The sequence below is a fragment of the Anolis sagrei genome, chromosome 2, assembly GCF_037176765.1.
Source record: "Anolis sagrei isolate rAnoSag1 chromosome 2, rAnoSag1.mat, whole genome shotgun sequence".
NCBI classification, from domain to species: Eukaryota; Metazoa; Chordata; class Lepidosauria; order Squamata; family Dactyloidae; genus Anolis; species Anolis sagrei.
Window position 1 is genome coordinate 221775960 of NC_090022.1, and position 12050 is coordinate 221788009.

A 12050-nucleotide genomic window follows, 5' to 3' on the forward strand; every position below is an offset into this window, starting at 1 on the left:
TATCTGGGGTTGAAGGAAAGGAACATTGTTGCATATTCTCTCTCTTCTTTCTTAATGATGTTGTGAATAATCCAGTGTGACAAATGTTGTCCAATGTCTTGAGCAGATCACAAAGATTAAAAGAAACCTGCAAATTCTTCACAAGATTAACAGAAAATATGAGTAAATTCCAGAACTAATTGCTTTTGTTTTTGTCATGCACTTCCCTGTCAGCATTTCTCCCCTTCTTATTACCAGCTGATTTTCACCCATTTTGAACACTTTAATTGTACAATATGGGTTTGGGAGTAATTTAGTCTACAACAGGGAAAAGTATTTGTTAATAAATACAAAATATATAGAACACTGATTCTACTACATGGGCCTCTTTGGCATTAAGGATAGCTATAGATGAGGTTCTACAGATGTTTCTGGACTTCATGTCCCCCAATTTCTCATTATTAACTATGCTGTTTATTGCTCGTGAGAATTATGGCCAAACATACTTGGGGAACACAGCTACCCATCTCTGATGTAATTTTTTTCATGCCAGGAGTTACTTGAGAAACTGCAAGTTGCTTCTGATGTGTGAGAAATGGCCATCTGCAAGGACGTTGCCCATGGGACGCCCGGATGTTTTACCATCCTTGTGGGAGGATTCTCTTCTGTCCCTCCATGAGGAGCCAGAGCTGACAGAGGGAGCTCAACCCATTCTCCCTTGATTTGAACTGCTGACCTGCCAGTTATCAGTCCTGCCGGCACAAGGATTTAGCCCATTGCGACACCGGGGGCTCCTCTGTTATAAATAAAAGGTAGAGAAAATGCGGCCCACAAACCCATATCAACTCCCCATCTACCATAGGAAGTGTTACTGAATTAAAATAATAGATCCACAGAATGTTAGGTGCATCTATACTGTAGAATGAATGCAATTTGGTAATACCTTAATAATTATGGCTCAATGTGATGGAATCATGGGAGTTGTAGTTGTACAAGGTCTTTAGTCTTTGCTGCCAAAGAGTAGTAGTGCCTCACCAGAATACAACAGCAGTGAACCATAGCAGTTAAAGTGGTGTCAAACTGCATTCATTCTACAGTGTATATGCATTCAAATAGTTTGAGGGGACCTTATTGGTGCTTGATGTGGAGGGTGTAATGTTTTCCACTCACTACAAGGCTGACTTTAGGCAAAACATCATACAGTACCTCTTGATTAACCCAAGTCATAATGCCTACCATATTGTTTGGTACATGTGGTGCAAAAACATATCTCCCTGCCTCCAACAGAAGATATACATTAATAATTACATATTTTGAGGGCTGTTGTGATATCTTAAATCTGTTTCCTGAGCTGGCATATTCACTTTGCCTAATTGTAGAGCTGACCCTGAGCTTACAGCAAAGCAAATAAATAATATTGTTAGTCCACAAAACGTCTTTATATGTGCTGGTTCTTTTTGTGAGTGGAATAACCAGATATTTTCTTGCCTATTATTGTCCCCTGGTGGTGCAGCAGATTAAACTGCTGAGCTGCTGAACCCGCTGTGTTGACAAATTTTGTTGAGGATGTAGCTGCAACGAAAGGCCAGGAGAGAAATAGGTTTGAGGGGCAGAAAGTAGATAATAGGTCAGGAATTGAGGCTTTTAGAGGAAGGGGGGAGGACGGATCAGACAAACTTTGTCTTGCACAACATAGAAAATAAGTTCACAACTGAGTCTGTTGAACAAACTTTGGACACTCCACACCATTGTCAACATCTGCTGAGGACTAATAACTTGGCTGGGGAAATTTCAGACTCATTATGGAACGGAGGCAAATGGACATCAAAGAGAGCGGTCCAGATCTCTCTATCCCAAATTCTATCTGTAAGCCGGTCAGAAGTGAAAATCAAAACCATTGACTGGCTTTATCCTGGGACCATTCTACATGTCTTCTCATCTCATTGGAAGACAGACTGCTAGCGGAGGAGCTGTTCTCACTTGATAAAACACTGGGCATCATTTTTAGAAAGGTGTTTGTAGATCTATTGATCCGCTCTCTGGTCACCGGGCTTAGGTCACACCCTCTACCTCTGACTTGACCATGGTGGTCCATGCCTTAGTTGCCTCTAGACTGGATTACTGCAATGCACTCTATGTGGGGCTACCCTTGAAGACAGCCCAGAAATTACAACTTGTCCAATGCTTGGCAGCCAAATTAATAACTGGGGCAACTTACAGGGAGTGGTCAACCCACCTGTTTAAGGAGCTTCATTGGCTGCCATTCATTTTCTGGTCTCAATTCAAGGTGCAGGTTCTTACCTATAAAGCCCTAAACGGTTTGGGACCCACCTACCATCGTGACCGTATCTCTCTCCATGAACCAGATCAAGCTCTTCAATCTTCGGGGGATGCCCTCCTTTCACCCTTGCCAGTTTCTTAGGCTTACCTTGAGGGTACAAGGAGAAGAGCCTTCTCCTCTGTGGCTCCCTGACTCTGGAACTCACTGCCCGGTGAGCTTAGGAAAGCCCCTACCTTAGAAACCTTTAAAAAGAATCTCAAGACCTGGCTGTGCCGCTGCGCTTTTGGAGAGTAGCCACACAAGCTTTAGCTATTGCCCCCCTCAACATTTTGACCTAAGAGTACCCCCCCCCCTTGTACAAAGGTATGTTTATTACACTGTGTCTCTATGAGTTCCCCTATGCAAATAATCTGCCCCTTTTATCTCACCCTGAGTTTTTAAACCATTTTTACTGTCATTATGTTGTTTATTGCTTTATGTTTTGTGTATATTGGTTATTGTATTTATATGCTTTGTACTTTATTGTTTTATTGTAATTTGTTGCTTGGGCTTGGCCTCATGTGAGCCGCTCCGAGTCCCCGTTTGGGGAGATGGTGGCAGGATACAAATACAGATTATTATTATTATTATTATTATTGTCAGTTCAAATCTGGGGAGTGGGGTGAGCTCCCTCTGTTAGTCCCAGCTTCTGTCATTCTAGCAGTTCAAAAACATCCAAATGTGAATAGATCAATAGGTACCACTTCTGTGGGAAGGTAACAGCACTCCACGTAGTCATGCTAGCCGCACGACCTTGGAGGTGCCTATGGACAATGCCAGATAGAGATGAGCACCACCTCCCAGTTGGACACAACTAGACTTAATGTTAAAGGAAACAGTTACCTTTTATTATGGCCAAGCAAGAGAGTATCTATTCGTATTTACAAGGTCCACTACAAATGAATGAAATTGTTTCTCTCAATTATGTCCAGATCAATGTAGGTCTCAGTTTTCCTGTCCCTGCAAAGTTTGTGTTTTTCTTTTTTACGTATTGCTTCCTTTTGTTCTCCCTTTATTATTGATTTTTATGATATGATCAGTGCGGCTCCCAAAAATTGAGAAAATAGGATGTTTTGCATTCTGCACTATATAAAGTTTAGCGAACAAATCTTTAGCAGCCCTTTACTTGATTTGAGAGACGAGTCACCTGCTACTCCATTAGTACTTGGAAGATTATAAGCCTTGGAGATTTAGCAAAGGATTAGTAAATTGGAGAGTGTACATTATCAGGCGGGCTTAGACCTTGATTGTCTCTTGACTCATTTTCATTAGTGCTTTATTCAAAGATCGCTGGAATTATGTAACCATGACGTTTCAGGGGAATCTGTCAGGAATCTGTTTGGGGTTTTTTTTATAACTCTTTTCCCAAAAGTTATTTTTATAACTCCCAGCTTGCAATGTGTGTTACACATTTTGAAAAACAGCACTGTAGTTCAGTCAGGTTGCTGGGGCCAGATGCTTTCCAATGCTGCATCCAGAAGCAGGTGGTAGCTTTTTTCAGCGGTGCATTGAAAGAGGCAGGATGAAGTACAAGAAGTACATCACCATTCTTGAAGCTGCAATTGGGATCACCCCTCTCAATAAGAGGGAATTGTTACCTGTGGTTCGACATGCAAATCTTTGGCAGCATCCAGGGTAAGTCACACATTGGGTAAATGAATAATTGTAAAAACAAATATTGACTCTGTGAAACCGTGTGCAAGGGAGCTGTGGGCATTGCCTGCAAATGGGAGAAATGGTTAATTGGGAAGCTGCAGGAACTGCACGTAGTTTTCTTGCTGGTGTGTATTTGTGGTGTTCTTGGCTGGCAAATGGGTGGCTGGGATAAATGGGAGGAATTGTCAGTAATAGCTTTTAAGCCTCTGTGTAAACTTTTTAAAAACAAGGAACTTAGTAGATAAGCCCATGCAGACTTGGAGCAAGGGCAGATCAAGTAGGAATGTAACGGATTGCTCCTTGATTACTTTTTTCTGATGCTCGCACATTTAATGATGGGGCTAGAATCTGGAAAGATGCTCACATTGCTGAATAAAAGTAATTTGAATTGGCTTAGGGTCCTCCCACCCCTTACAAAAAGCCTATTATATTTTTTGCATTACACACATACACAGCAAAAATGCTTCAATGCTCCATTAATGTCTTTACAGCCAGTGTCTCCTTCCCTTCCAGTTTCTGTGATGGAGGTGGGAATACAATGCACATATGTTACACATCGGCAGTCTAGAATCATGTTATTAGGAATGAATGGGAAGTCTGACTGCCATTGAAAAATATTTATGATCACTGAGCAGACGCAGAATGATGCAAATTGTTTAGATCCAACTCAGCAATAGCTGCTGTGGCCTGAGAGCCAGCTTGACCAAAAAGCTTACTTTCTTCATTACAGTATCTTTTCTAAGAAATGCTGCATTTCTGTGTGCTTCAGAATGGCAAGTCACTGTAGCATAAATTAAACAATACAGATACTTGCCTAGTTTCCAACAGACCTCACAACTTCTGAGGATGCCTGCCATAGATAAGGGCAAAAGGTCAGGAGAGAATGCTTCTGGAACATGGCCATATATCCCAGAAAACTCACAGAAACCAAATAAAGATATATATGTACTCATTAAAGCAAATCTTGATGGCCTAGATGATTAAAGGCATGGATTTTTAAAAAGCAATTTACTGCAGAACAAGGATATACTCAAAACTGAAGCAAGGTGTTGTTTCTCTTCTGCGATGCTCAGTTAAAATGAACCCAGGTTGTCTGTATAAGTGTGATGTGAGCTTTTATCTTTATACATTTGAATTCCTATAATCCATCTTGCTTCTTGAGCCTGGGGCAAAGTGGGGTATAAATAAAATAATGATGAATAATAATTTACAGTACTTCTATTGCTTGCATGTACCTATAGCATGTGTTTTTGTTCATGTTCCTTTAGGTCTCATGTCCCCGGAGCCACAAATTTAACAGAGCTTTAGGGGTAATATCTTATCTGGAGAATTATGAGCTGGAAAGCCTATCTCTAAGCATGGATATGTAGTGCTTTGTATCATAGCCCATTATATTAAGTGTCTAAAGTGCTAGGCACTGTACAAATAAAATCAGTTTATTTGAAGGTGGGGGTGGACTGCAAGTTTTCCTCCCATAGTTTGGGATCCCCAAATCACAGTCCGCTCCCCTTTTCTGATTCAGTTGTTAACTGCAGCTTCACCATAGACACTCATGCTGCGGAAGTGTATAATTAGAAAACCTTATCTTTTTTAGTTGCAATTCAAAGCAGTGTGGATTAAGCTCTGGATAGCTTTTGCTGCAGCAATAGCATATACTAGCAGATTGTAGAAAACAAATCTGAAGTGGTCCATATGGCTCACCATCACAGCAGTTGCACTGCAGATACTACGGTACATTAATCTGTGTTTGATTTCTCCGCCAATTGATAAAGTTTTTTGTATTTTCCCAAGAGATTTAAACCCTTAACATTTTCCCAAAGCAACATTTATTTGTCAGCTTAAAAAATATCCAAATATAACTGGTACCATACTGCACAGCATAAATTCTTAATGCTAATGCTAATTCTAACAACAACAACAACAACAACGACTTATTTGTATTCCGCCCTATGTCCCCAAGGGCACTCAGGGTGGATTCCAGCATACACAAACACAAAGGCAAACATTCAATGCATAGAAACATGACAAAGAAACACAGATAAAGGTAAAGGCTTCCCCTCCCAGCTCTGGGGGGGGGGGGGGGGGTGAGTGATGCTCATCTTCATTTCTAAGCCTAGGAGGCATTGTCCATAGATACCTCCTAGGTCATGTGGCTGGCATGACTGCATGGAGCACTGTTTACCTTCCTGCGGAGGTGGTACCTATTGATCTACTCACATTTGCACGTTTTCTAAGTGCTAGGCTAGAAGAAACTGGGTCTAACAATGGGAGGTCGCCCCATCCTGAGGATTCGAACCGCAACCTTCCAGTCAGTAAGTTCAGCAGCTCGGCAGTTTAACCTGTTGCTCCACCGCAGCCTCAATGCTGAAATCATTTTGTAGAATATTAGAAAATATTGACATAGAGATTTCAGTATTTTTGTTGTAAATGTCAAGTAAACAACACTTCATTCATTGTTAGGGAAGAGCAAAGTAAAGTTAATGGAAATAATTTATTGTGTTGTCAGACTCAACTAAAAAAAATGTGATACAAATTCTTAAGCAACAGTTATAATGGTTTAGATGTTTAAAAAATCTGGCTTTATATATATTTTTGTCCATCCATAGGATGGTAGTAATGTTAGAATCAGGCAGGATTTTTGGGAGCAGCAGCTCAGTCTTGGTTTATGTAACTTACATGGTAGGGAATCCAGTGGATAACTTACTCTCCTTTGGATATTGTCTCCAGATTTGGGGGATGAAATTCTTTTGACAAGAATTGATGAAATTGGTGACAATATTATCTGGCAGCTTTCTGATTTCTAGTCTCTTATGATTTCAACATGACTTCTCCCTGATTTGTTTCTCCCTCATGCTTTACTGAAGACCCTTGGCAGCACTGAATTTATTCCCCCGATGTGTCCATGTTTCTCTGTGCATCTTTCTTACCCCATTCATAATTAAAACAACTCTTTTCTAAAAACTGTGGCACTGTCTGGAGGTTCTGCATTATCATAGTATATCAAGATTTTAATGTTTCTGCATAATGTTAAGAAGGAAGAATCATAAGATGTTAAAGTACAGTGCAGAGAGTCCTTCTGTTATGCCAGCGGTTGCAACATGTTTAGCTACAGAGAGATGCAGGGAACAGTTCTTGAACACTCACTCACATTTTCTGTCACTCCTCTTTGTTTCTTCCCCTAATTTCTTTTTTGCAATATTTACAGAAAACTCGTTTTCCTTTTAACTGCCTATCAACCTGCTGTCACTTGGTATCTCCTGGACCTTCCTGCTTAGCCCTCTTGGGAGGACAGTGACTTGTATTGATGTATTGTGGGCTCGGCCTCATGTAAGCCGCACCGAGTCCCTTGGGGAGATGGTAGCGAGGTATAAATAAAGTTTTATATTATTATTATTATTATTATTATTATTATTATTATTATTGTCACATTTCCATCACCGGACTGAAGAGGAGATTGAAATCAACTCCTGGGCTCCACACCAAACCTGGAGTCTTGACAACTATATTTGAATTCCCAGCTGCACCATTGCAAACCAGGAGTGGGGAATGTGCAGCCTTCCTGTTGTTGTTCAAATGTCACAACTCCCATCAGCCCTCTTGAGTATTCAATTTGAATAAAAGTTTCATACCTTATTTTGTATTTTTATATTGAAAGTCACAAATTATTCCCAATTCTTCAGACCAGAACGGGTAACATACACACATATTACTTTAAGTTGTCTTTTCAGTCTCCATTAACTTCATATACAGAGAATATTCAAGAGACAATATGCAGTTGCCTCCCTTGAAAATACAGGTTAGAGCACCTGGTATTCTCATAGACAAGTACTAGCTAGGCCTCACCCTAATTACTTTCCAAGAACAGAAAGGATCCAGTGCCTTCAGTGTGTTTAACAAAGAATAGATGATATACTTCTAAAAATACACATTTTTATTAAATGTGTGTCCTACTTCTTCTGAAAATGGCTCAAGGAAGGATAAATTATTCTCACCAGTAGCACTTTATCTTCAGCATAACCCCATGCAGTAAGAGACTGAAAAATGGTGACTTGTTTGGGTTACCCACTCAGCCATGAAATCCCCACTTTCATGGCTGAGTGGGGATTGATGTCACAAGCATAGTAACAGTCACACAAGATTGATTTGTCTTCTGTATTTTGCCCTGGTAGCATTTACTACACATGACCAATGCAACCCATAATTTGTTTACTGAGAAATACATTCCACCAGAACAGACCCTTTCTTCACATGAAGCCTATGCCTCATGCAGCATATGGTGAGATGAGAAATGTACACAAATGCTGGAAGACAATTGTATGTGCCATCTAGTTTGTCCTGAACCTTCTAAATTGGATCAATGCTAGAAGATGTTGTCTTGCTGCCAGTGTTTAAATAAAATTCAATGACCAGCCAATCCATATAGTTTTTATACATGGAATGGGAGTAGGGAGGATTTTGCTCTTAGGGAAGCAAAATGCCTTGGGCCAGCCATGAATCCTTTGTTGTTTAGTCATTCAATTGCTTCCAACTCTTCATGACCTCATGGACCAGCGCACGCCAGAGCTCCCTGGCAGCCATTGCCACCTCCAACTCCTTCAAGGTCAGGCCAGTCACTTCAAGGATATCATCCATCCATCTAGCCCTTGGTAGGCCCCTTTTCCTTTTTCCTTCCATTTTCCCCAGCATCACTATCTTCTCCAAGCTTTCCTGTCTTCCCATTATGTAGCCAAAATACTTCATCTTTGTCTCTAATATCCTTTCCTCCAGTTAGCAGTTGGGCTTTATTTCCTGGTGTATGGACTGGTTTGATCTTCTTGTGGTCCAAGGCACTCTCAGAATTTTCCCAGAGCACCACAATTCAAAAGCATGTATCTTCCTTCGCACAGCCTTCCTTATGGTCCATCTCTCACATCCATAGGTTAATACAGGGAATACCATTGCTTTAATTTTGCGGGCATTCATTGCCAGTGTGATGGCTCTACTCTTCACTATTTTATCGAGATTGGTCATTGCTCTCCTCCCAAGAAGTAAACGTCTTCTGATTTCCTGGCTGCGTCTGCAGCAATCTTAACTCCTAAAAATACAAAGTATGTCACTGCCTCCACGTTTCCTCCTTCTATTTGCCAGCTATCAATCAGTCTGGTTGCCATAATCTTGGGGTTTTTTTATGGTTAACTGCAACCCAGCTTTTGCATTTTCTTCTTCCACCTTGATTAGAAGGCTCCCCAGCTCCTCCTCGCTTTCAGCCATTAAAGTGGTATCATCTGCATATCTAAGGTTGTTAATTTTACTTCCAGCAATTTTAACTCCAGCCTTGCATTCTTCAAGCACATCGCATGATGTGTTCTGCATACAAGTTGAATAGGTTAGGTGAGTGTATACAACCCTGCCGTATGCCCTTCCCAATCTTGAACTAGTTTGTTGTTCCATGGTCAGTTCTTACTGCTGCTACTTGGTCGTTATACAGATTCCTCAAGAGAGAGATATGGTGATTTAGTATACCCATACCACCAAGAACTTGCCACAATTTATTATGATCCACACAGTCAACGGCTTTAGAATAGTCAATAAAACAGAAATAGATGTTTTTCTGAAACTCTCTGCCTAACAGCATAGTCTTATGCAAGTCTGCCCAGAAGTAACCCTATTTCCATTCAACTAAAAGAAAGTCCTATCGAATTCAGATGAAATTCTTTATAGTCCTGAGCAAACATGTATAGTTTGGTGATGCAAGTCTATGTTAAATATAACAGCCAATAAACATTAACCCGGTTGAGGTCCCTGGTAAGAGGCACAAGTCAACCTAAATATATGATTTAAAACTTTGTTTAAGAATGTCTAGCATATTTTGGGAAGATGTGAAGGGAAAGAGGCACACTAGTTTTCTGAGTTTTACAACCTCAAACACCTTCTATTCCTTTTATTTTTATCCGTAAATAATGGCTTGGAAATGACATCCCTTTGAGATGCTTCTATAAAGTATAGGCTACATATTATAAATAACTGCTGCTGACAAAAATAAAATATAATAAACTATAGCCTATAATAAAGGTTGAGGTGCTTTGGGTGTGAATCCATCTCCTGCCAAACTTTTCTTAACAGAACTTGTTACTCTCAGGTGAGGGGATGCAGGTTTGTAGCCCAGCATTCCTGCTGGCTTCCTGAGACAGAAAGATGGGACATCCACCTTGTAGCTGTGGAATGTACGCTTGCAGAGCGGTAGCACTTTATAAGTAGTAAAAAAATAAGAAGCTGTGGTATACACTGATTAAAACTACCCTTCCTTGAAATGGAATGTTTTTGCTTTGGGAGAGGCAACAGGGTGGAAGAAAACAAACCACTAAGAAATGTTTGTATCCTGACTCTGTTGAAATCTTTGTTTACGAATGAAGACGAAACAAGGGTGAATATCTCTTTTACTGTAACGTACAATTCAGTAGTCAGTGTAATGCATGGTGTACATTTCTTATTTAAATGATTATTTTACCAGAAAGCTGTTTTGAGCAATATACCTATAGTGGTTATAGATTACGTCAAGTTCCAGTGCGAGCAAAACTTCCGTAGTGTAGCTTGCCTGTTTAAATGTTACCTTGCAAGGTTTTCTTTTTCCGTATCAGGTGCAATTTGAGAAACTGCAAGTCGCTTCTGGTGTGAGAGAATTGGCTGTCTGCAAGGACGTTGCGCAGGGTAGGCCCAAATGTTTTACCATCCTGTGGGAGGCTTCTCTCATGTCCCTGCATGAGAAGCTAGAGCTGATAGATGGGAGGTCTCCCTACTCCCTGGATTCGAACCGCCAACCTTTCGGTCAGCAGTCCCACCGGCACAAGGGTTTAACCCATTGCACCACCGGGGGCTCTTTTCTTGCAGTTATGTTCCTTTAAGCAGGTGCATGACAAATTACTGGAGCACAATAAGAAATTTGACAGGGGTAGCTTCCCCCATATAGAACATGAGTAAAAGGAAAGCCCTCTGTATCCATGGCTCCTGTACCCACAAATGCCCCTAAAATAAAACATGATTTTACCATGTTATTTAAGGGACATCATTAATTCCAGCTCTAAATTAATTCTAGGCCTGCCAGCTATGCATATCTGTCTCACTGGAGCTTTGCTCCCCCTTTGTATATGATGGGACATGAGCATCCACAGATTTTGGTTTTCACGGGGGGGGGGGGGCATTGTGGTCCCATTTTATGCAGCCTTATTTTCCCATGTTTGTTTTGTTAGCACACTATCTGAATTTCAGAATAAAATATGTAAAGAAAATAAGCATTGAACATACTTGTTGATTTTCAAGAGCCAGCGTTGAGCATTGAATTACCACTCTGGAGACCAGGGTGTGAATCCCTACTCAAGTCATAAAATCCACTGGATGGACTTAGGCAAGTCACATTATCTCAGCCTCAAAGAAAGGCAAACCCTAGGGGTTAGAGTCCCCCTAGAGGTGAGAAAAGTGGTATAGAAATACAATAAATAAATAAATAAATAAATTTGCGGCATTTATTTGCCACCCTTCTCACCCTGAAGAGAATTCAGACCGGCTCACAAGATATACATACATACAATATATTATAATATTAGCATAGTACAATATCAGTATAAAATATTACTATATTGTACTATACCATTATATTGTAATATTATTCGTAATATTACATGTAATATAAATAGATAATTATAATATCATATTATTAGTAGTATTATCTTGTACTACATTATAATATTATAAATAACCCCCTTTTGAACAAATCATGCCAAGAAAACCTTGTGATTGTGATGTCACAGGTCAGGAATGTGTTGAAGATGCACAAGAACAACATTGGTTTTCGTAATATATAGAATGGTAGTTTCTTTGGCACAGTGTACTTGGTGTGGCCCGTGAATGCACATGGTGAGTCATTTCCTTTGTAAGTTTGCTCAAGAGTAATGAAGAATTAATTATGAGAAAGCAAACGAATCAGGGAAGAGAGTAAAAAATAATATTAAAGCACACTTCTTCCATTTATCATTCTTTCCCATGTCTACTTGTAAAAAAGGTGGAATTGCTCAATGATGCAGAAATAGTTGTCCTTTCCTTCTTTTCTGCCATAGATCTA

The 12050-nt window shown here is 40.1% G+C and overlaps 1 protein-coding gene across 3 annotated transcripts in view; it reads left to right on the forward strand.

Annotated features, from left to right (window-relative positions):
• The window catches only part of TJP2 (tight junction protein 2), a 103272-nt gene that overhangs the window by 13033 nt on the left and 78189 nt on the right, over positions 1–12050 (forward strand). Inside the window, exon 1 of one of the 3 annotated variants that reach the window (XM_060762231.2) lies at positions 3685–3934. The exons of 1 other annotated variant lie outside the window; for it this stretch is intronic. In XM_060762231.2, the coding sequence (XP_060618214.2) occupies positions 3765–3934 (170 nt within the window). In that variant the 5' untranslated portion in view covers positions 3685–3764. Of the gene's footprint in view, positions 1–3684; positions 3935–12050 lie in introns of those variants that run through there. One more of the 3 variants, XM_060762230.2, reaches the window with a different exon arrangement.